Raw genomic sequence first — 26011 nt, 5'->3', positions numbered from 1 at the left:
GATGTGACCTCACAAGTAAAAAAAAGTTAACTTCTTTAAAAAGCAAATATGCTACTGACAACGTAATAAAAAAAATATATTGAAGGCCATATGGTCATTTTCAATCAGTTAGAAGGGTTAACATTTTCTAGACTAAGTTGTACCAATGTTATTGAAAAAAATATCCAGATAAAGGATCCAGATATTATTTGTCAGTAAGAAGTTGCTTTATAGGTCCTTAATCCATGATGAGTATGTAAAAAGCAATCCTGGCTGAAGTACTCACTGTTTTTCACAAAAACTCTGTCTACAAATATTGAACGTTTAAATGATTAGATTAACTGCGCTAAACAAATCTCAAGCATAGTGCCACACCCTCCTCCGTGTGTGCGTGCGTGCATATATTATATATATATATATATATCATCATCATCATCATTTATTTATATAGCGCCAGCAAATTCCGTAGCGCTTTACAATTGGGATATATATATATATATATATATATATATATATATATATATATATATATATGTGGCATTGTGTGTGTATGTGTGTGTGTATATATATATATATATATATATATATATATATATGGCATTGTGTATATAGGCATATGATTTTGTGTGTGTGTGTGTGTGTGTGTGTATATGGTATTGTGTGTATGCATCAATATAGCAGTGTGGGTTGTGAAGGATATAATCTATTTTAGTTGTAATTGGCAGAATACACATAGAGTGACCTTCTTTGCTTTAAAGGTTTCCTGAATCTGTCCATTTTGCTGTGGATTGATAGGGCTAGAAATCCAGTTTAAAAAAAAAAGACAAGAATGTCTCATTCTGCTTTTTTCTTTACCAAAAGCAATATACTTTTTTTATGTGATCTCCTGATCTATTGACACAATTTTATCTGGATCTGGTTTAAGTACTTGAGTTGGTGGTCACAAGGGTGCCCTCTGTATTGTGTGGCAGTCAAAAGGGTGCCCTCTATATTGTGTGGCGGACACAAGGTTCCCCTCATTATTGTGTGGTGGACACAAGGTTGCCCTCTGTATTGTGTGGCAGCCACAAGGATGCCCTCTGTATTGTGTGGCAGTCACAAGGGTGTTGTGTATTGTTTGGTAGTCACAAGGGTGCTCTCCTTATTCTCTATATTTTCTGTGCTTATTTATTGCTCTGCTTTCCATACTTCATGTACATATACATTTTCCAAACAGGTCCCAACATTCCAGGATCCATACAATAATCCAGTACCAGGTTGTGAAAGCTGCAATAACAGCAACACCATTTTAATACAAAATATGTCATGTCTAAAGAGGCGCTGCCACACCCCATGTTGGCCACGCTCCCATCACTATGTGGTCATGCCCTCTTCAACAGGGGCATACATTCCTTCTCCTACTATGTGTATAGGGGGGGGTCCAGAATGTTGCTGTATCGGGTCCTCAAATTCCTCTTTTGGCGGCATTGATCAGAGTTGAGATTACCCTAGAATGATGAATGATCGTTCCAAAGCACATAAAGCACATAAAATCGTTGATCACGATTTTCAAACTGACCTGAAAATCTTGTTCAACGATGGAACAATGTTGTTCCAATTCTGCAGTGTGTATGCACTAAGCAGAATTGGAACGACAATTTAGTATAAAGTAGGAAGCACCATAACTTACCTTATGGTTCCTAGGTGAGAGATCATAGTGTATCCCCCAAAGCAGAGATGCCGTGATGTCACAGGAGGCCCGGTCACACAAGGCAGCTCCACTAGGGGTTCTCCACTTAAACTCAGATAGGAATCATCCACCAACTGAGTTTCCATACATGACACTGATCAGAAATCACTTTAGATCATACTTACCAACCTTCTGTTCTTCAAATCCGGGAGCCTGCGGAGGAGGTGGGCGTAATGGGGGGGCGGGGCTCCAAAATGCATGTCGCGTTTCACCGGGAATCGCGGCGTTTGGGATTTAATTCTGCCCACTTCACTAGGAACTGGGCAAAATTATCCAGATGCGGGAGATTGCCACACTCGCCCGGGAGTCCGGGAGACTCTCGCAAAATGCGGGATTCTCCCGGACATTCAGGGAGAGTTGGCAAGTATGCTTTAGATTTAAAAATAAAAGTTAACTAAAAACCCCAAGCTCAGAGATGGTTTCAAGAGTTGTCACATGATGTATCACCTGTAGCTGAATGCTCTGTATGTTTCCTGTAGTGTGTACCTAGCCTTAGTATAGGAGAGCTGCAGTGGAAAATCTCAGTAATGATGCAGCGGTGAGATTAATAAGATGTTTTTAATAAACAATGATTCTTATACAGTACTATTTGTTAGCTTGCATTAAACAGACATTATATTGAAACAAGAACCCCAAGCACAAAAAAACAACACAAAAACCTTTCACAAAAAAGGGCAGACCCGATGGATCTTAAGGCTCTTTTCTGCCATCAAATTGTATGTTTCTATGTGGGTAAGATCAATTAAGGTGAATTACACCAATGAGCTACTACATATAAAATAAACATAATTTAGCCATTTAAGGGTTGGAGTTGCCCATACATGAACTATGCTACTTAACAGATAATTTCATAACATAAATATGTTTTTTTATAAGTAGCGGATAAAAATCTGGGCTGAACTGCTGTGTGAGAAACATGATTGAAGCTGTCGCTAGACACAGGGTACAGAGAACATGGTAAACCGTTTTAGTGATGTCTAGCATCTGTTTCCAATGTTCAACAGGCTACAAGAGATCTCATTAATTTACAAGATGAAAATCAGTGCCAACATCCACATCAGCCTTTCAAGCTCCCATCCCGTTTTAGACTAATAAAGCAGAATTTTTGACAATGTCTGTCAAATTAAACCAGCCCATTATTACCTCATGCCTTAACTGCAGCCTTCAATTATAACAAAGCGTTATCTAACACACATAGGGGCCTATTTATTAAAGGTTTTCCCCCTGTAAAATCATAAATAGCAAATTAGTGTTTAATCCCCGAAAACTGTTGTTTTCGAGGATTAAACACTAATTTGCTATTTATGATAGTAGCATCGCAGCAGATATCATAGATATCTGCTGCTTTGCATCTCCTATCGTTTTACTGAGCACTCCCCATAACAATGTATGGGGAGTGCTCAGTAACGCTATTTAACAATAAATGTAATTGACTTTTCAAACATGATAATGTACGTCAGCTGAAGCTGGGTGTACATTATCATTAATGAAACGTTTCAGTGCTGTCAGCTCTGCTCCGAAGAGCAGAGCTGGACAGCGCATGTGTGGAGGGATCACATGATCCCTCCCTGTCACTCACCACTCTCTCTGCAAACTATAATTGCCGATAGAGAGCAGAGATGTTTGTGCGCACGCCCGAGGGCTTCACTCGGCGCATGCGCACTGGAGTAAGAACAGGACCCCTGTTGACCACATACTGCTTCGGGAACGAAGCAGCTGTGGTAAGTATGTTTTCTACTTCACAGGAACAGCAGTTTTGCTGTTCCTGTGTTGCTTTTTTAATAAATATGAGAAATAGTTCAATGCTTATCAATGCAATAAGGATTGAAAACTATTTTTCATATTTTGCGAGTGATGATAAATGTGCCCCTAAGTCACACTACAAATCGTAACTATCCACTGACTGGATCAGGAGAATTCTGCTTTGTGGGTTGCAGGATGAAACCTAAAGCAAAGTTTGATGTGTTTGAAATTTTATATGGGGGATTTGCACAGTTTTTTGCAGTGATCGTCCAACTGAATCTGCCTTCTATTCCCTAACAATTGTCTTTAAGATACGGTCCTCAAATAAAACAAAGACACTCTTGTACAATATCATATACAGAAATACGCGCTTTTTGCCGGGTAATAACTTAGCAGGAGGTGATACACAGTCAGCAGATATACATTCAGATATATAATGAATATAAAATATGTGAATATACCAAAAGTACAATGCAATAAGTAGCAAAACATTTTTCGAGATTTGGTTCAATGCTGATAACTTTTCTGGACACTGTCTAGACAGATTAGATGGGTAGACAATGTTATTCTTCACAGCTTATTGCATACACTGTCTCTCAATTTATGAACTGTGTAATCAGCAACCTCATCTGTACTTTTCTTATTGGTGGAAGTCTCCACTTTTAGTAGTTCATTGTGCTTCAAGACACAAACTTGTAAAGTTTTACACCTTTTTAACAGCACATATTTTATTATACTACTAATATCTAAAAAAATAGACTTCCTAGTATTTAGAGCACCAGCTGCGGACTAAATTGTGACCACCATTAAATTACTTGAGGATTTACACGGCAGTTGGAAAAGAAATGTTGGCTTTGTAATGTCTTTCAGGCTCTGCATATCTCAATTCTGTGGTTGAATTGTAAAAGCACATACTATATATGACCATTTTATACAGGTCTATTCAGCTTCCTGTGCCTGGAATGTATTAGCACAAAATGTAAGTCTTATAAAACCGCTTTACAGTCATGCTACATAGAAGTATGTTTCAGAATGCAGCAGATGGTAGTGGGTAGTGGCAATGTCAAACAGTGTAATGTATTTTCTGCTACTAAACTTTGTTGTGAAGTGCTCAATGCATTGTGCTCCACTTTTAAATACTTCCCCTTTTTCAGGCTGCTTAGGTTCTATAGATATTTCAGAGCAGCTGGAGGAGGTGGGATGCATTTTGCAATGCAAATACACTACAGCCCAATATGGCTGCAGGGACTTGGCTCCTGGGGATGTGTGGCATGCAGATGACAGTTACTGATGGCTAAGCGTTAGATCATCTCTCTGTAAAGCCAATGGTGTTATCATGTGGTCCTGAACGCAAGATCACCAGGGGGACACTAGAATAGACAAGGTACAGGCCTTGTGATAGAAAAATGCAGTGATGTGGACGGCCACATCACCGCGAAAGTGAGGCTGAGCTTAGGGAAAAGGAAAGTGCCAGTGTTGGCTCATGAGGGAGACCAGGGGAGAGTCTATAAAGACTCTGTTTTTCCCACTAAAAGAGGAGTGGTGGCCATATTGTAGCCAGGACCTGGAAGAACGGACGCCCTGGATTCCCATCAAAGGGGGGTGCACAACTAATGCCATGAGGTACAATATGGTGACCTCTTTAAGGGGATTTAGTGACCCCATCAGCTGCAGGCCAGATAATAGAGAGGTAGTACCAGCAGAGGGATCTCCACCATCAGGGGTACTCCAGTAAGAGGCATCTATGAGAATGGATGCATGAAGGCTGCCATGAATGCAAAGTTTGGAAAAGAGGGAGAAAACCCCCAACAAGCAAAGGCGCCAAAAGAGAGGAGAGTTATTGTAAGAAATTGCCTAAAGGAGATTGCTTGGATAAGAGATATGAATTGGCTGGCACAGACTTTAGAAGGATTAGTGTATGTGTGGTTGGAAGTGAGAAAGAAATCTATATAGAGACCCTTGGAAAGTGCCCTCATACCATGACGGGGGTAACTGTAGAAGAATTGTGGCTAACAGCTGGAGATGAATTAAGGAAGGAGGTCCCACTCTATGAGAGTCCCAATGGAAAGTACCCCATATTGTAAGGGGAGGCAGCAGCACTTAGTGATACATCAGTATATATAAAATAATGATTCACTGATGCGAACGCTGTGGTTCCAAAGCACAAGAGTTTTATTCGCAAAATAAATTACAAGCCAAAGTATTGCATGCATACCCCTGCGCAGACGGCACCAACATCAAGCTTCTATAGAATACTCTGGTTTCCAATGCCAAAGGTGAACATTTATACACTGTACAGTCATAAAATGCAGTGACATCTCAAAGATACACAGTTACAGTATTAAGGTCCACATTTATAGGTCGATGGGTCATCACTTCCCAAGAACTTCAAAAACTTGATACCCCTTAGGTTGATTCCTCTGGTCATTTTTCTTTGAAGTGGGATTATCTATGTGTGGCCAGGTGTCCTTTCTCAGGCTCAGGCTCTCGCCTCTAGACCTTTATAAACTGGTTATTTTAGGACAACTGTGTCATTACTGGCAATTAAATTAATTAAGGACTGTGCAGATGGAGTACGGAGATGTATTTAAGCATTAACATCTGCTAAAGTAATGTGTATATAACCACTTAAGCTGTGTTGCTGACCCTTTCCTCCTAAAGCCTAGTTTTTGTATATGTTGTCAACCAGGTACCTTTGTTCTCCATAATCTGGTTAGAATCCAGTCTGACTTCTTCTTTTCTTAGAATGCTTCTATCTTCTCCCCTAAGATATAACCTTGTGGGGTTAGCTTTAGTGCTGTTCTTTCCACAGTCAATCTCTTCTGTCAAAGAAGATTGCATTCTTCATTGGCTCAAACTCCATATCCAAGAAACAGGGTGCTGACTGGTTAGGAAGTGCTCATGCTTAATCCCCATTGATGTCACTGAACTGTGAGTCTCCTGAGGTGCAGGTGCAAACCAGCCTTCATCCTTCCAGTACGGCTCTGCTGCTTTTGGTTGGGGACCAGGATGCATAATTGTCCGTGCCAAGTTTTGTACTGCATGATTCCTGGCTGGAGTTCAGTCTTATTAAAAGCCTAATTTCACCTACATTCAACCCTCCCACCCATGGGTTTTTATATTAGAATACATATCTTGTATGTGCATATCTGACTGTTTATTAGCAAAATTTATTTTAATATGGCAAAAATGAACTGTAATTAACAAATATAAGTATAAAATCAACATGGCAAATGTCCAGTATATGTGACATATATCAGTTACCGTCTCTTCTACTGTCCATCTTTTGCTGATCCATAGGCTGTTAAAATGTATATTATTTTTTTAATTATTGGTGTTTTACTTAATAGTTCTACACTCTTAGCATATCCCCAAACTCAGATAAACCTTCAGTGAGGAATAAAAACCAGCAAAATTAATCACAGATGAAGCTGACAGGTCAGGGAAACAGTAACACATGTGTCAAACACTGACCTCTGCCCTATACACTCTACTCCTATCAAATCAAACTGATGGCTCCAAATGATATCAATAACAAAGGGGCTAACATTATATATATATATATATATATATATATATATACACATATATAATCAACAGCACAGCAGTTAACTGGACATCTACGAATCAGATGTCACTATAATGATACAGCGAGTACTGTGTTAGGTTGCAATATGCAGCAGCGTTACCAGCATGTCCAATGTCAGACGCTCCATCAGTAGCTCCCACTGGCAAAAAAACAAACACTGACTGTAGCAGCGAAAGAACAACTAATATGCAGCAAATTTCATTGCCTCATTACATGAGTTTACGAGTCCCTTTTGAGATCCCCCTGGAACGCACAGTGCCAGGGCTACGATGTTTGCTAAAACTAAACTTCATGGTCACAAAGAGTATTTGTTTCCAACAGATGTGCATGTAAAGTAAAATAAAGTAAAGGTAAACTATATATAAAGTAAAAAAAAATATGTCACATAACTTCACAAACACGTAAGCCAACACTTTGTTACAAAAAAAATATATATCTGGTTTGAAAGTATGAGAGGAAGTATGGTCGTTGCTTTATATCACAGCAATATTTTCCTGTTCCTGAAGGTTCAGTACCACGCTGCATGATCTCCACCTCAGACATGTAGTGCACAGATTAACTGTGAGGCAATTATTTCCAAAATATTTATTACCCTACGTTTGATAAAAAAGTCAATGCTTCTCTGACTAGTATGAGTGAAATTTCGGATTAATTCACTGTTCTTCAACACGTATTATTATTACATGACTACTTCCTACTGAAGGGCTAATGACAGCTCTCATCAGCATGATACCTGCTATGGAGGATTACAGTGAAAGCAGCAGTAGAAGGAGATTGCTTTTCTTTCTATAATGGAAAGTGGAACATTTCAAGAGGGAAAACACTGAGAATATTATTATTTCTTTAAACATTTCCTCCATGACCAAGCCTTCATATAAAAGGATGCATATTTATAGTTGCACTAAAACAAGTCTGCAATTACGTGCAGTTCAGACCAGACTTTATTTGAAAATGACTGCACTGTGCTTTGCGGGTGGGTTTGGAAATTTCGTACAGGATTTAGTTTCCTTCAGTTTTGCATTCAGACTTATTTAGGAATTCAGAAATGACTTTTGGCAAATCTTTAATGTTGAGACCTCCCTTCTCCAGTTTAAGTGAACGTTTAATCATCTTGCTTTCTATTTTAAAGTCTTTCCAAAGGTGTGGTTAGAAATTGTGGTAAACAGTACAAATACGGACCCTGTTGAGTCTTTAATTACTCATGTAATTCTTGGCAGTTTGATTCTTTTGAAGATGGCTGGTCACTAGACTAGTTCATCGCACACCCCCACTTTTCAGTTAGTCTACAAGTGCCAGCATGCAAGAACAGTTATGGGTGGTCAGTTCATACTGACGCTTCTTATGCCACAAGTGCTTGTAGTATATTTTATCCCTGGTACCTACCGGCTAGGGGTAGCTTAGTGCTACCCCTGGGCCAAAGGTACCAAGTTTGTACAAGGGCTAAAATCAGATGTTTTGCTAGAGGTGGCCTATGGTTTTACCATTTGGTTTTATCTGAACTGCACGCAGCTTACATGTTTGCAAACCACAATACATCAGATTCGGTTTGAGTTTTTAGCCTTCAAACCATAGGAAAGTAAATCCTGCGCTTTGGAGTTTAAAATTACATGTGTTGTATGGCGGCTTCATAAACGACACAAAAAAAGGTCCCTTAGTACATTTTCCCCCTGGGATGTAGGGTGATAAAAGATCAGGAGATGCTGGTAAACTTATCTTGAGCACATAATGCTAAAAAATAATCAGTAAATCTCCTGTATTTGGTCACATAGGAGTTATATAGATATGCTCAAGGTTGTCTTAGGCTGGGTACACACTATAGAAAATTTCTCCCAATGTGATATCATTAACGATTTTACCAATGACTCAAAGTCCCGATCAGCATGCCGATTCATGTGTACACACTATACACGTTTTACAGGATTTACCTTCAGATCTGTGCCCTTCATCTGTTATACCCATCAGCCGACTCTGAAAACTTTATGGAGATCTGCCTATACTACTGGTCATGAGTGCATCCAGAATTTTTCCAACATCGTTTCATCGTTTATAGAGATTAGTCCAGTTATAAAATCAAATCAAATGATACGGTGTGCTTTGGAACGATTAAACATGATCGTTGGAGCGTACACACTAATGCGATAATGAACCTAATGGTTGTTTATCGTGTGATTGGCATGATAATCCAGTGTGTACCCAGTCTAAGTCTATCTCTACTATTTACACTGACCTAAGAGGGATTGGCCGTTTTAAGTGATACAAGGGTGTTTAGTCAATTTCCTGTTATCTGATATGTTTATATATTAAATATTAGCATATATTACAATGCCAAAAATTAAAATAATTGCTTGATGCTCAAAAATAATTTTTCTGAGACATAACAATTAAGCAGAGCTGAGAAGTATGTTTATTGATATGTAAAAAGATAGTAAAATAATGACTGGGAGCAGGAAAGTACAAGAGATAGCTGAGGGATGTGATGAAAGTAAATAGTGAATACATGAAAAAGAAGAGAGGAAGCAAAAGGAAAATCTGGCACATTTCAAGAGAAGACAAAAAAAATCAAGAAAAGAAAAAAATATTACATCCATAATTCATGTTTTATTTATAGTTGTTCTCTGTTCAAGTGATTGAATGTAAGATTTTATTTACTTGTACTTAGTTTTGAAATTGCCTACATTCTCTAAGGACAATCGATATGTAATCTCCATTCTCTTCAGGCACATAACCATGAATAAAGGGATAACATTTCCTTGTGCTACAGAAATCTCAAGACCATTTCCACTGGCATTCTCCTTGTTCGTCACTAGAGGGAGCTCATTATAAACACATCAGATACACTGGCATACTTCGAATAAGCCAAGAGCCAGTGCCAACCGGACATTTATTTTGGATTAGTTACTTATCAGTAAATACACTTTTGATAGAATATATGGTCTAAAAGCGCCATTGTACAATTAATGAAATGCTGGAGTGGATGGGTTAATTAGATAGTATTATTATTACTATTTTCTATATACATACTATCACAATACAGCTGCTATGAGCTTTTCTTTGAATAAATAACACACTTTTAAAGAACACATGATCCCTCTTTATACTGTATGCAAAGAACAAAGACAGAACTGGTCTTATAACTTGGGTTGGTATTATATACAGTGAATTATAATGGGATTAATATGGTCTAAATATTTATAGTCGAAAAATATACGTTGTGGTGAATAAGGTTGGCAGTGTAATGGGGTGATATAAAGTGGGATCACTGTAGTAGAAAGTTGAAACTGAAATGCTGAAAGAGCAAAAGAACTAGTAGCGGGTACTGTTCCTAGTGTCCAGACCCGTAGGAGATAAACTACTTATAGAATCTTGCCAGTATAGAAAGCAGATTTAGAGAAGAGTGTGGGAAAGAAAGAAAGAAGAGAGGGGACATGAAAATGAGGCCTTGTTGTCTTGCTAATGCACTGTAATACAAGAACAAAATGCTATCATCGCCCACAACCACTGTATTAACACAAACAGAGCAGACATCCGTATGAATCATAAAACAAGCTTCCATTCTGTAATATTTTGTTCTCCCTATTTACATGCTAAACATCTTTGCTGCAAGTGTTTGTTCCCTTGCTAACACTGGTATTTGTCACAGGCCTCTGAGGAAAATGTCTCTCTCCACTTTCTAACATTTCAAGTGGAACATCTCTTAATGAAATAAGAAAGTCTCTGCACACACTGTATAAAGACGCTCGGTTGATTCCACAATGAAATGTTCTCTCTTTTTGCGACAAGAAAGCAATAAAACCAAAATGCTTTAGAGAATAATGACAGATATGAATCAGCATGAGTTCTGCTAATCATTATTGCTGTAAAACACTTTTCAGTAGAGGCATTGAAATCTAGATCTACTTATACACAGTTCTCCCCAGCACCTATTTCCTGGGTGCTCCACCTGGCTGTTTTTCCTTACCCCCCGGCTCTTGGAGAACAACGGTCCTATTATAATAGAATAAACTATTGTTTCTCCTATTAGAACAGGCACTGTGTGAGCACTACAGCCAGCAGTGTGTGTTACACCAATGACCACCAGTCTGACCAGTCCTGGCAGGTGTGGGCAACAACCTCCAACAGTTTTCATTATTATTGCAAAGTATTACAACTGCTCCCACCTGGCTACTTCTTAATGTCACCCGGCTGGCAAAATTTTCTGGGGAGAACACTGTTATACCTACCATATTTCCTCATGTATAAGACGCACCTTTTTTCCCCAAAATTTTGGGTCTAATAACTGGGTGCGTCTTATACAGGGGTAGTAGCACTTACCCTGTCAGATGACTCCTCTGTCCGGTAAAGTCTTCTCTCTGTCTGGCCCTGTTGCTGGAAACCCGATTAAGGTCCTCTCTGCGATGTCCGGATGTCCTTTCAGGACCTTGTCAAGGTCCTGAAAGGACATCCGGACATCGCAGAGAGGACCTTACTCGGGTTTCCAGCATCAGGATCAGACAGAGAGAAGACAGAAGACTTTACCAGACAGAGGAATCATCTGACACGGTAAGTCAGAATTCACTATAGCGTTGTCTCTCCTCTGTATAAGCTGCACAAATACTCTGTGAAAAAATTGAGGATAATGTTTATCCTCAATTTTTTCACATGATTTATATAGGTGCGTCTTATACAGTGGAGCGTCATATACATGGGGAAATACGGTATATACCTAGATGGACTTAAACCTATATTTTCAAAAATTGTGTTGCTGTCTAGGTCAGTGGCCCTGGCGATTCCAAATTAAAGCTGGCCGTCCTCTAGCAAATGGGCATCAGTGGTTGGACGAGGGTTAAGGATGACTGTCATGAATCAACAAAAGTATATCTCAACTGGAGTCAAGATGAAATTAATTGTAATAGTCCCTACTAAAAATAGTTTTAGGAATAAGGTTAATGTCCAAGGGTTTGTTCAGCGCAAACAGAGTTAAACGCATAGGTGCAGGGAAGGTAAGCGTTGGGGAGAACCAATGGTGAGGAACAGTCCAAAGTCTGGTACAAATGAAGACATTAGGAGCAAAGATAACGCTAGAGACTGGCGGCAGGCACACAATAGTCTGGCAACCCGAGGTGATAAAATGGCTGAGGTTTGCCTGACGCCAATAATGATGCCATAAAGGCCTTCTGTGCAGGCAGGAGCTGTCTTCAAGAGTTGTTCTAGCTCAGACTAGCACCAGAACATACATGACAGGTATCTGATAACAAGATGTGTGTAGTAGTTAACCCTGTGTAACTTTTGTCCGGAGTCGGCATCATACTGACTGCGGTGTGTGACAGCCAGTATACATTTCAACTAGGTAGAATACAACTTATTCCTTTAATACAATCAGAGGTACAGTAAGTCATGGCCTTGATAAATAGTGTGATGTGACTTTCGAGAAATAGTGTCAATAGCTCCCTTATATAGTAAATTGTGTCAGTGAAAAAGATTGCCATATTGGTAATAGACATTTATGAAACAAAAAAGTACACCAATCCTATTGCATACTATCTTATCAGTTCCGAAAAATTCTTTTTAGGTAAAGTACAAAGCTTAATATCTGTACAAATCCCAGCAACAGTCTTTAATCGATATTATGCATTAATACATGGCTTATCCATTGCATAAAACAGGCCTTTGTGTCTAACAATTCCTGTATTCCCTGTTTAGTCTGTAATACACTCACTCAATTTGTCTCAAGTTTTTCTCTTGTACAACCAAAATTTGCTAAATTCTCCTACTGTATTGTGCTGAGAAATACAGTTTGTCACCATTATGTAAAAAAAGGGTCAAGTCAAGCAGTAACTAAAAAAAATTAAATATAAAGGATATAGGCTCATGAAAGGTCCTTGCATGCAAGGTCACAACTGAGTAAGTGCAGAAAGATAACTGAGTAAGGACATGGAGATAACTAAGTAAGAATGTGGAGATATGGAGATATATAAGTAAGGGCATGGAGATATATGAGTAAGGGCATGGAGATATATGAGTAAGAACATGGAGATAATTGAGTAAGGACATGGAAATAACGAAGTAAGAATATTGAGATAATTGAGTAAGGACATGGAGTTATCTGAATAATGAAATGAAGACATCTGAGTAAGGATGTGGAGTTATCTGAGTAAGGACATGGAGATATATGAGTAAGGAAATGGAGATATATGAGTAAGGACATGGAGATAATAAAGTAAGGACATGGAGTTCACTGTGTAAAGACATGGAGATATCTGAGTAAGGGCATTGAGATGTCTGAGTAAGGACATGGAGTTATCTGAGTAAGGACATTGAGATGTCTGAGTAAGGACATGGAGTTATTTGAGTAAGGACGTGGCATTAATTGAGTAAGGACATGGAGTTAACTGTGTAAAGAAATGGAGATAATTGAGTAAGGACATGAAGCTAACTGTGTAAAGACATGGAGATAACTGAGTAAGGACATGGAGTTATCTTAGTAAGGACATGGAGATATCGGATTAAGGACATGGAGATACATGAGTATGGACATGGAGATACATGAGTAAGAACGTGGAGATATATGAGTAAGGACATGGAGATATATGAGTAAGGACATGGAGATATTTGAGTAAGGACATGGAGAAATATGAATAAGGACATGGAGAAAATTGAGTAAGGACATGGAGTTATCTGAGTAAGGACATGGAGATAATCAAGTAAGGATATGGAGTTATCCAAGTAAGGATATGGAGGTATATGAGTAAGGACATGGAGATATATGAGTAAGGACATGGAGATATATGACTAAGGACATTGAGATATAGATATCTGAGTAAAGACATGGAGATAACTGAGTAAAGACATGGAGATATCTGAGCAAGGATATGGAGATATCTGTGTAAGGATATGGAGATTTCTGAGTAAGCACATGAATATATCCAAGTAAGGACATGGAGAATTCTGAATAAGGAGATAGAGGTAATTGAGCAAGAACATGAAGACAATGCAAGTCAATTAGAGTTATTGGTTCTCATATGGACAGACCCCAGTTCCATTGACAACAGTTTTTGCCTGGTCAATTTTTTTTTATATCCCACAAGCGTAGCCTGCATATTAACATCCAAACAGTTAGGAAATAGCAGCAGTCATTTGAAATATTCAACAAATCAAAGGGTAAACTTTATTTAAAAAAAAAAAAAACCCAAAACAAGCATCTGCACAGTAGTCACACTACTGTGGATTTTTTTTTTTTTTTTTGTATTTTTTTTTTTTTAAATACTAGATAAAGTTTTTTTTACCTTTATCCCAGGAAGTCCAGGTAGCCCAGGAAGCCCTGGTTCACCCTACAGGAAAATTATATTACATTACAGAAAAATATATTTGTGTGGTTAACAAAGGGTAGACAAAATTGTACAGTAAATGGATATCCAACATTAATGCATGTTAATTTACCTTAAAAAAAATCACAAATACAACTGAGGGTTAAATTAATTTTAATGGTCATCAGCAGATGGCTTATAAATAATATTATAATCTGGTAGACAGAGAGAACAAATAACGGCCTTGGAAGGAGGTGGACCTGCATCACTGGGCCCTCCTCCAAAATCTAATGACCGGCACCGATGTAATAAATCACCTGTATCAGCCTGACTATGTCTACTTCACATAGATGTCACATGAATATCATATGTATATAGCGTGTTACTGCTCTCAGATACAGTATTTCACCCTCTTCTCTCTGTTGCTATCATCTAAAGACCATGCAGGCATCCTATGCCTCTCCAGATATTGTCAGATGACATTTCCCAAGCTATTTGTTTCTAGCAAACCAGAATCTTAAACAGAGGTAAGAGGACTTTTCCCTTTAAATGGAAGGAACACCTGCTTCACCACACCCATTGTTGTAATTATCATGAGCAATAACAGGGTGATAGGGGACGATTCAATTAGCCATGAGGTTAGATTGAAACCATACATGGTGTGTATCTGCAACATGTTTCGGGTAATAATATTTGCACATTTTATTTTTTAGGAGCTGCAAAATGATGTTTTCTGTACTCTAATACCCGCTTTTGTGTGCAGAAACACATCACACAAGCAGGGGAGGGGTGGAAAATTTAGCCTGGGGGTCGAGACTCAATTTCCGATACTGATTGCTGTAAATTTGACATTCGTAATGTTCACTTTCAGTTTTGATAAATAAGTTATATATTAGCCTGGAGGAGTCTCAGCAGACGATTAAGCACATTTTAAAGGAAAAATATAGCAGGTGGCACAGTGACCCAGCCTAAGGTAGTCCACTATGGGACCTGTCCTATAGTGAGCTACCATGGGCTGGGACACTGCCCGAGGCGGGGGGCATCTGCCCCCCCCTGCCCAGCCTGCCCCTGCACACAAGGTTCCTAAGAGAACCCCTGGCTGTAGAAGCAGTCCCACAGTACCTATTATTGTTTATATCAGTTTTATTGTTCAATCTACCATAGTTCAGTCAAAACATTTAAGCTTCATTCACCCTATTTCTTTCTTTCCATTAGAAACTGTCACTGTTTCATCTTTACAACAAAGCTTTCAATGTCTTTTCTCCTGCTTAACAGTGACATACAAAATGCCTTAATTTTAGTAAATTACCTGAAGTGTGATTGCCACACAAAGAACAGAACATAATTTTCACAGTTACTTGAAAATAATCTGGGCACATTGGTACCAAAGAATTCTCAAGCAATGTTCTTTCCACACTAAATTTTTTCGGCTGTCATTTTAACCACGGATATTAATGGCAAGCTGTGACCAGAAGCAAGCTAAACACTTGTATTCTTCTAGGTCTGCCTACTAATTGTAATGAAAGGAGAACATTACATTGGAGCTAAATTTTTCCAATTACTCCAATTCCATTCCACTATTAGAATCACAAAGGTCCCATGCCTGAGAGTCACACAGTTGGGAAATGATTTAACACACCAGCAAGAGTAACTTGACTGACAGCTGGGAGAAGGTTAAACTACGCTCATTGGGTAATTATCAATGGTGCTGATTGGTTGATTGACTGGATCATGCATTCGCTTTCATGCTTCTTCTGGCTAACAGCCAGGAGTAGTTTGAGTAACAGGATCTGGCGGTGGTGCTATATTCTGAACCATGAGTACCAGACAAGAAAGCCAAAGAATCCCATATGGGCTGTAATTTAAATAAATATTTTCAACTGGTATAACTCGAGTTTCAATGTTAAGTTCTCGGCTCAGGCTAGGTCATGAGCAGACAGGCATAGCAACTCTCTCGATAAATGTAAACTAAAAGATACAATTACACATGTCCTACGGAGAAAAATTAGCTGTCATTCAAAAACAAAATCCGCTAAAGGTCCAATTACAATTTTTTTTGCTTTTGGTATCACATAACTCTTTTGATAGAACAATATACACATAAATTGTGGAGGAACTCACTATTGCCGTTAAGAAAGTAGGTCATAATCTTTTGGCTGACTTGGCAAATTGTTGAAACATTCTTGGTCAATATTGACCCTGAGCTCAGACGATAACAAATCAGAAGATTAGTTTGTGAAAAATTGCTAAAGGAATTCCCTTTTTCAATGCAACAGAGTTATGTGCTATGACTCATAATGTCACCTATAAACTAATCTTATAAATAATCTTATAAATAACCGATACAAGTAGCGCATCAAATGATTATTATTTGCAAGTAATGTCTTTTATGACTTCAGCAATGAAAAAAGAAATCACAACAAAATATTGTGTAAAGATTGTGATATTTTGTGCATGTACAGCACAATTTGTCCCTTAAATAAATATATTTATATAATCATATATAAACCCATTCCCAGTGGTTGTGTAAAATTATGTGTCGTGTTCTGTTTTCATTGTTAGTGCAAATAACTTGTGTTGCTGTTGCCTTTTTTGTAGAAGTTGTAACATTTGAAAGTTTATATTGTCTTAAAAGAGTGTTCAAGGCTTGAAAATGCTAATGACAAAGTACATTAAGTTTATTTACTTCAGTTAGACATGCATTGTTAAAATTCAAACACAGCAGGGAGAGAAATGTTGGGTTAGTTCTTCTAAAAGCTGTGGCAAGCTGAAATAAACCATAACAGATTGCAAATTATATATAAAGAGCAATGTACTTGAATCTGAAAATCATAATAAAATACTAGCACTAAGGGTAAAGTAATAATACAGTTAAAATGGGGATATATAATGATATTAAAATAATATATTTGATCCACATTAAATTAAACCATTTGAATTTCCTTTAATGTATACTGCGGATAAATAGAGTTTACTGCATTCCTGGTAGGATTGAATCCAGGAAAGTCTTTAGTGTGGAAGTTGCTATAATCAATACTCAGTACACAGATTGAAGATACTTAGCACAGTAAGGTCTATGTTACCTTATGCCCTGAACGCCCTGATTCTCCAGGTTCCCCCTGTAACAGAAATAGCATACCGATTAGATTTATATACAACTTTAAAGCTACGGAATTCATATATATATATATATATATATATATATATATATATATATATAGATAGATATATATATATAGATATATATATAGATATATATCTATATATATCTATATATATATTTATTTATTTATATATATGTTTATTCATATGTACATTTTAAACAATGGTAGAAACAGGAGATAGAAAAAATAACCAAGTTTCAGTATCTTGAAAATGTCTACTTACCGCACTAGTAAATGGTGACAGTCATTGTACAATAGGTAACTTAATCATCATCATCATCATCACCATTTATTTATATAGCGCCACTAATTCCGCAGCGCTGTACAGAGAACTCCCTCACATCAGTCCCTGCCCCATTGGGGCTTACAGTCTAATTCCCTAACACACACACACACACACACACACACACAGACTAGGGTAATTTTGATAGCAGCCAATTAACCTACCAGTATGTTTTTGGAGTGTGGGAGGAAACCGGAGCACCTGGAGGAAACCCACACAAACATAGGGAGAACATACAAACTCCTCACAGATAAGTCCATGGTTGGGAATTGAACTCATGACCCCAGTGCTGTAATGCAGAAGTGCTAACCACTTAGCCACCGTGCTGCCCAACTTAATGAATTGTCTCACCTTGATGCCAGCAGCGGAGGATCCTGGATCACCCTAGACAAAATAAAGTGAAAATTAAGAGATTGAGGCATTGCTAAGGGAAACACAACTCTGCTCAAGGGATCTTAATAAGCATTACTGCCTTACAACACCGTTCCCAGTACCAACATTCTACTACCAATATACACATTAAATCCTTGGAAAATACATTTTCTATAAGTTGTCTAAAGTAGCTGTGTGGTGAAGATGTACTTAATTTCACAACCTCAGCGCCTTTCTAATCATGTTCTACCTTCAGTACAAAAACCACCGCTGACAATCTCCATCCACTGCTACCTAAGAAAAAAGGAAATTCTCTTAAGTGGACCTTTCCTTTAAAAGAAGAAGTCTGTATATTGTCACAAAATGAATGTTTGTATTCTATTAATTCTGGCTGCTACAATTCTAATGAGGTTTTAAATTAGAATTGGATATTCTATTACACACTGCAACACAATTTGGTTATTCATGGGGGTGTATCTAATTAATTCTATATGCGACTTTTTTTTTTTTTATAGATGTATGTTCCGGAAATCTAATCATTTAAACTGAATTATACTCAAAGCATGTAATTTATTGCCCTATCAAGCTTTTAATGTATGAATTGTATTAGGGAACATGATACAAACAAATTAACATAAAACCAAAGTTAAAGATGTCTTTGCCCAAGTACAATATAATAGGTGTGGGGTATGCTTGGTACATAAGGTAGTGTGATAATGATTGCAGTTGTTTGTGGGGACACATGGATACAGGCACTGTGTACTTCCTGGCTCTAGACAGTTGTTACTAGTACAGGTGCGGTGTCCTGTCTCCAGATACTACATGGTTAAAGGCAGTGCCAATGGAATTAAGGGTGTGCACCGGCCACTTTTAGTGTTTTGGGTTTTGGGTTTTGGGTTCAGATTAGCTTGAGGTTTTGGGTTCTGATTTGTTTTGCCAAAACATCCGACGAAAGGTTTTGGTTCTGATTTATTTTTAAAAAAGCATAAAAAGTGCTAAAAACCAGTTTTGTGTGGTTTTTTTTCACTCCTACGCTATTATTAACCTCAATAACATTCAATAACAATCATTTCCACTAATTTCCAGTCTATTCTGAACACCTCACAATATTGTTTTTAGGCCAAAAGGTTGCACCGAGGTAGCTTGAGCACATAATGCTAAAAAAAGAGATACAAGATGGAATTGTTCTGGGTCCTCCCTCCCACCCCTCGCGAGATTCGACGCGAGACTTGGACGACAGAGCCTCGTTTTCAGTTTTTTGCCCGCTGGAAATATCCGAACAGTGCTCGGATCCCGTTCGGATCCGCACTGTTCGGGTGGGCTCGGATTAGCTCATCTCTAAATGGAATGTCCATGGGTGCCCCAGTTTCAGGGACTGGCTGGGCTGGTTGGCCTTCAATAAGTACCACCTAGCGAAACGCGCATCGGCGTATTTGCTGGGTGCACCTGGTTCTCTGTAATATGGAAGGAATATGCAGGACTCCCCATAGATTGTACCATGGACCACGGACCAAGGACAAACAATACAGCTTATCAGAGCTGAATCAGTCCATAAAGATAGGGCTATTTTTGTAATATTGAAGCTCCATTAAAACCAAGGAGCAATTAGGAGGCAGATAGCAAGCTACCTCCTTCTGATTCTGTATGATAAATCATTTATACAGACAACGGAACTCCGTTCATATTATCAGGGACAAGCCTACCTATTATACCTAGTGTATTTATCTTGCTATACATCTGTCAGTAGTACAATTTGTTTTTTGGCATTACAAGTAGCAGATTGTCCATCATTGATACTATATATATTTATTGTACACTGACTATAAATTAAAAGCTAAGAACCAGCCGTATATCCTTAACCCCACATAATTCAGGAGAACAGATAGAGTGCATCCAGTTATTTTAATTCACATGTTTTTGTTTTTCACTAGCACAATACCACTTTATATTTTGCTGGTCATTTTTTAAGATTTATAATTAATAAACGTTAAGTTTTAAATGGATGTTCTATGATATTTAAAGGGATTTTCAGTGCACCTTGTCAACAAACTCCTGTTCTCTTTATGTGCTATAGAATAGAGAAATACATCTGCCAATTGCTACATTTTTTTCCCAGTTCAAACCGACATCTGGGGGTATATTTACTAAACGGCGGGTTTTAAAAACTGGAGATGTTGCCTACAGCAACCAATCATATTCTAGCTATCATTTTGTAGAAATTAAATGATAAGTGGAATCTGATTGGTTGCTATAGGAAACATCTCAGTTTTTTTTAAACCCGCAGTTTAGTAATTAAATCATAATCTCTGTATGTATGAGCGGGTTTAGCATTTATGATTTAGTTAAAACATCCTTGTTTGCTACACTAAGTTATGTGCTAAATAAGTAAGTCACACTCCATAATACAGAAATGATTTAAATATATTCAGACAAAAGGCATATTTCTAGTTTTCTTAATAAAAGGAATCATGTTCTTTAACACATTCAGATATGTTTTCCACATTATTTTTATTTGTAAATTAGCAAAGATCGTGTGTGTTTGGGACAGGAAATTGGACACACAGGTATTTATAGGGAATGGATTTACAACATGTATCATCCTGTGTAATACACCATGTATATCACCACCTGACACTATTAGGCACGGTCAAGAAGAACAGGAAAGTAATAATACTATAGTAATTATTTTCTTCAGTTTTTTTTCTGCTCCATAAGTGTTTGCAAGTAGTGGGGTGTACTGATAAGATGTAACTAAATAGCTTTAAGTGGTTTAATCAGTCAATAGTTTTCTTAAAGACTACCACTTTAAACAGTTATGAAGTGAATTGCTTGACATATGTGCAGATCTTAAAACCATGTTAAATGAGTATTGTTAACACAACTACAAAACGCCAGCTTGGAAATAATGTTGCATTGTTCAAAGTGCAGACAAAATACACAGACCATTAGGAAACATAAGTTATAGGTGTTAATATCTCTGTATTTGCTCCATCGATAATATAAAGATTAATGTTTACTTGCAGTTGAGAATTCAATGGCCCATCAAAAGCCCCATGGTCCATTTCTTAAAAATAACAACAGTGGATCGTGTTCTCAGAATGATGGGATCAGCAAGTAAGTGTGTATAAAGCTAGGCTCTCTCTGTTTTCCATCAGGAAGTGTGGAAATTCACAAAACATGTGACAACTTTATTTGTATGCACAGCGGGAAATTTCCAGCCAATCAAATATAATTTCCTGCTGAACAATAATTGTTCATAACAATATTTTCTAAAAAATAAGTTACCATAACACAAGCTGTGAAATGATTACATGAGATGGTGGCATTTGCTTAGGGGCTATATTATATTGTTTACACATGTTCCAAACATTACAAAGATGGAATCTTACAATAGGTGCATGCTGTTAAATTCAAATTTCCCTGCGTGTATTAATTGAACATTTTATTTAATATTAATCAAAATTAATACAATGGTTTTTTTCCATAGTCATGCTAATTATATTGTCAAATATGTGTAATACAGATTTTCAAGATTTTTGACAAAAGCTAAATTTGAATCTTTTCGAACAAACTGTAAAATGCCATCAATCCTATGAATGTGACCTGTGTGCAATTATTACAGCACACATCAAATGATTGTCATGAAATATACTATTTTCTAAATAATGAGGTCTACGGAATTGCAGTGATGAAAAAAGACAGTTTGAATAAAGCAACAGCAACAGCTTTGAACATACTTGACGACCCTAATTTATTTGGGTGTTCCAACTATTTACTCATATAATGGACCTCATTTAGAGTCGGACGCAAAGTCCGTGTCAGGCGCATCTAACGAAAAAACACTATCACGCATGTGCAGGTAGCAACAAATCCGCCTGCATCTTGGACGCAATTAACACTTGCGACAGCTTGCGACTCACTACTAGAGAATGGGAGGAACGCGAAATTGTGAAGGCGTGACCATGTAAATACATCCTAGTCGCAGTGAGGCGTAGATGCAACACACGTCAAAACAGGGTTAAAACTGTGCGGCAGGAATTAGGTGGCGCAAGTGGTTACCTAGCTGCAGGAACTGTTCGCAGCTCGATAGGGTATTACGAGTAGGACGCGACTGGGATTGCATGTCACTCATAATACCCTACCAAGCTGCGGCACACTCCCACTCCTACACTTCTTAAACAGACTTTGCGTCCGACTCTAAATGAGGTCCAATACATTTTACTTTGATTTCACAGAACGTGCCGAGCATTCTTTATAATAACATAACCAGTGGTGGAAGTGGGCTGATATAAGGTGGTATGCCATACCGCCTCTTCTCCTGCTGCCTTCATTGTAACACTGTCAAATTCCATTCACTTCCTACTTCATTTCTCATACCCTCCACTTCTAAATTTCAATACAGCCACTTGTAAATGTCCACTTTGAACATAACTAAAAACTTTAACTTAAGTATTTATACAGCTGTTTAATAAGTAGCCAGTGCTTGCCTTTGCTTTCCTCAAAAATGAGGGGTGGAGGGACAGTTATAATATGATACCACAGAAGCGGAAGGCACGCAACTACAATATTCAGGGTGCAGTAATATTCTATCTGTACTTTGCCTACTGCAATATTTTAGGCCAAATGAATAAGCTGGAGATGGAGACATTTCTTACACATAATACTAATTCAGCCCAGGTTATTGTAGATGGAAAAAAGCAGACTATTATTACTCTCTAATAAGAAACCAAGATATAAAAGCAAGCAACCGTCAAAATAAAAAAGAACTTTAAATTCCAAACACTAGAAGTATATGGAAAAAAAAATATGTCATCAAAGAGAGAACAGAAATCAATAAATAAACTATTAAGCGTTCCTGTGTTTTGGTGCAAGTCTGCAAAAATAGAAAAACTGAATATAATGGCCAGCGTTCTGAAGAACAGGGGCTTTTCAGCAAGATAAAGTTAAGTCTCTATGTTTTAATATATTTAATATCCATTCATTCTTTTGGGAGAACTATTATGCATGTTGTTTAGTTGCTTTCAATAGTTTTTTTTTACAGCATCAAGTGTCTCAAAGTTTACAGTAAATCTTTGTTTGAGAAATCGGAGCCTTGTATTGTTCAATAAGATATTGGCGGATACTTGCCTCTACTTGGTACAGATACATATAGAGAAATACAATAAGTTTTGAGACTAATTTAAAAGCTGATAAAATAGTAATATTTTCAGCATTCCCCAACAGGAGTCTATATGTGTGGGAGGTTTGTGTTTGCAGTGTCTGCTAATTACATATGTAAGATCCAACTCTGCACATACAGTAATTACATGTATTAACACCAAGATCCACTCTTTAGACATTTCACACTGCTCAGTACATTTGAAAGAATTTGCAGCATTAATTTTCAGACTAGTTAACCAAAATTATTATGAGCAAATTCAGATCACTTTGAATAAAAATGTTTCCCATTGGGTGGAAACACCTCCAAATTACTTGAGATTGACACATCCTCCGAGGTACTGGCTATCAGGTGTTGCCTATACTTTAAATGGGACATCTTTTCCATCAGCCAGGTGCGATTTACCGGAAAAGGGCATTAAATCAACCAGTGTAATAAAAATTGTAATGTTTAGAAATGTCATATTAGGCAATGATATCTCTGGGTGCAAAGGTGCCAAGAATCATCATGTTCTGTCTCTTGCCCTGTGAAGTATGCAAACATATACAATGTAAAAGTGTCTCTGTATTGTCACAGGAAATCCTATTGGCCTCCAAGTGTAATATTACTAAGCATTTTCTCCTAGTAGCGAGGCCTGATATCTTGCATAGAATAGCTATCAGTTATTACATGCTTTAAATTACTATTGGATCCATGTTGACAATAATAATAACTATTGCAGTTAGCTATTGATCCAGCAGGTATTAGATCTATAAGTAATACAAACAGGTGTTTGAGAAATTTGAGACTCTGGTGATTCCCAAAAGTCTATTGGTTAACAAAATAGTGAAAAGAATGAAAGATGAAAGGTAAAAACTATGATTCTATCCCTAGAACGTGATTAAATGCACATACATTATCCCTATACCCAGGAGAATTAGACACCTATCTAAACATATGGATAATTAAATATGGGAGGGATCATGATTTTTTCTTGCTCTTTTCGAGTTAAATATCTTAATTTGTTACCAAAAGAAATTCCCACATATCAAAAACTATATAAAATGTACTTTGGTAACTAAAGAAAATAAAACGCAACTCACAAAGAAACTGACACATCACACAAGCATAAAAATCGATCTGGTCATTGAGTCGTATACCACCATTGGTCTTAGAAACCACAATTGTGACACATGAAATAAAAGCATTCCTAATATCTCATTAGTCTCTCCATTAATTTAAGAGTAAATTATGTAAAGTGTTGGTAAAAAGTGGTGGCAGAGAGGACACTACAGTGAGAAGTACATCCCATAAAGCATTTGTACAGAAGCACTGGCAAAAGCAGAAAGTTGTGTGTGCCAACGTATGTTGAAGGTGATGGCACAGACTAAATGTGATGTATGTTCTCATGTGCTGCTGCTAGTATATCACCTTTACTAAGTTTTACAACGTGTTTATTAGTTTTCTTTTTTATGAACGAGTTAAGTAAATTATACTCAATATTAATAACAACTAAAGAGCATTACAAGAAAGAAACAATATCTTCCTCCTACTGATTTCCTGGCTATCACTAGTCTTCCCAGAAGAGACGTACCTTTTCCCCAGCTTCACCCTTAGGACCATTTTCGCCCATGTCACCCTGCGAAGAAAATAAGATATCCTATAATACTAATTTATCACCGGCAAAAATTAGTTTTACATTTATTATACACTTTTTTAAAACCACAAATCTCTGCAGTTTGCTTTGCAGGATATTTGCAATATTGGCCTAAATATTCTGTTTCCACAGGTCCATTGATAAATATTTTTTTACTGGTTCAAACACAAATGGGCATGTTCAATTGGTTTGGTGATTATTTTTATTTGTTTTTGCTGTTAAATAAAATATTTTAAAAGTAAATTTTCTGAATATCAAATCTTTTTAATCAAAACTAATTTGCCAGTTGTGATATACTGAAGTTCATAGAAACCTGAAAAGAATCAAAACATTTCACTCACCTACATATAGCTTTCAAAAACTCAAATTTGCAGGTTTGACTTGATCACAGCTATGTCTGAATGACATAGTTTGACAAATGGTATAATTGTGTTTAACATTTGAAACCCTCATTACAAAATGTAACAAATTGATATTTTTTTTTAATATAAACCCAATCATACCCCTAAATAGCTATAGTTCTATGCTAGTTAAGAAAAATTAATCAATCAATAACATTGGCACTGACCACGTATTTCAACTAATGAAAGGCCAGAGGAGTAAATCCAACGCTTGTTATCCAAAAACTTGTGATATGGCGGTCGCCATTTTGAATGACATCAAAACCCAGTGCCGTTATTACCTGTCATCGGGATGTTTCAGAAGACAGTTGGATTCTTATGTTGTCATTAAAAAGGTAAGTCTGGATTTTAAGAATGATAGATTTCAATTTTTATTGTACCATGAATTTAATATTGCAAGTCTGACCGTTAAATCAATCCTTGCTTCACTGATATATGATATCTGACTGTAACACTAGGCACATGATGATGCAAACGTGTCATTGTGCCCTTGCCACTAGGTGTTTGCTGGGGTGTATGGTACTTGATGGTGTATTTCATGGTACCTCGCAGCAGGTAAGCATGCTCGGGAAAATTGCTGACTCTCGCAGGCATCCGGGAGCTCCCTGCATTGTTTGGTAGTCTCCCAGACATTCCGGGAGAATATTTTTATTTAGTGCTTATAAAAAGCAATT

The 26011-nt window shown here is 37.4% G+C and overlaps 1 protein-coding gene across 1 annotated transcript in view; it reads right to left on the bottom strand.

Annotated features, from left to right (window-relative positions):
• COL25A1 (collagen type XXV alpha 1 chain) overlaps positions 1–26011 on the bottom strand; it is a 369306-nt gene that overhangs the window by 58128 nt on the left and 285167 nt on the right. The window contains exons 15-17 of the mRNA XM_075200693.1: positions 24874–24918; positions 18122–18154; positions 17407–17442 (exon numbers count right to left, since the gene is read on the bottom strand). Coding sequence (XP_075056794.1) covers positions 17407–17442; positions 18122–18154; positions 24874–24918 — 114 coding nt within the window. The remainder of the gene's footprint in view (positions 1–17406; positions 17443–18121; positions 18155–24873; positions 24919–26011) is intronic.

Source organism: Mixophyes fleayi, chromosome 1 (genome assembly GCF_038048845.1).
Source record: "Mixophyes fleayi isolate aMixFle1 chromosome 1, aMixFle1.hap1, whole genome shotgun sequence".
NCBI classification, from domain to species: Eukaryota; Metazoa; Chordata; class Amphibia; order Anura; family Limnodynastidae; genus Mixophyes; species Mixophyes fleayi.
Note: the sequence above shows the minus strand (reverse complement) of the source record. Positions and strands in the feature narration are given on the sequence as shown.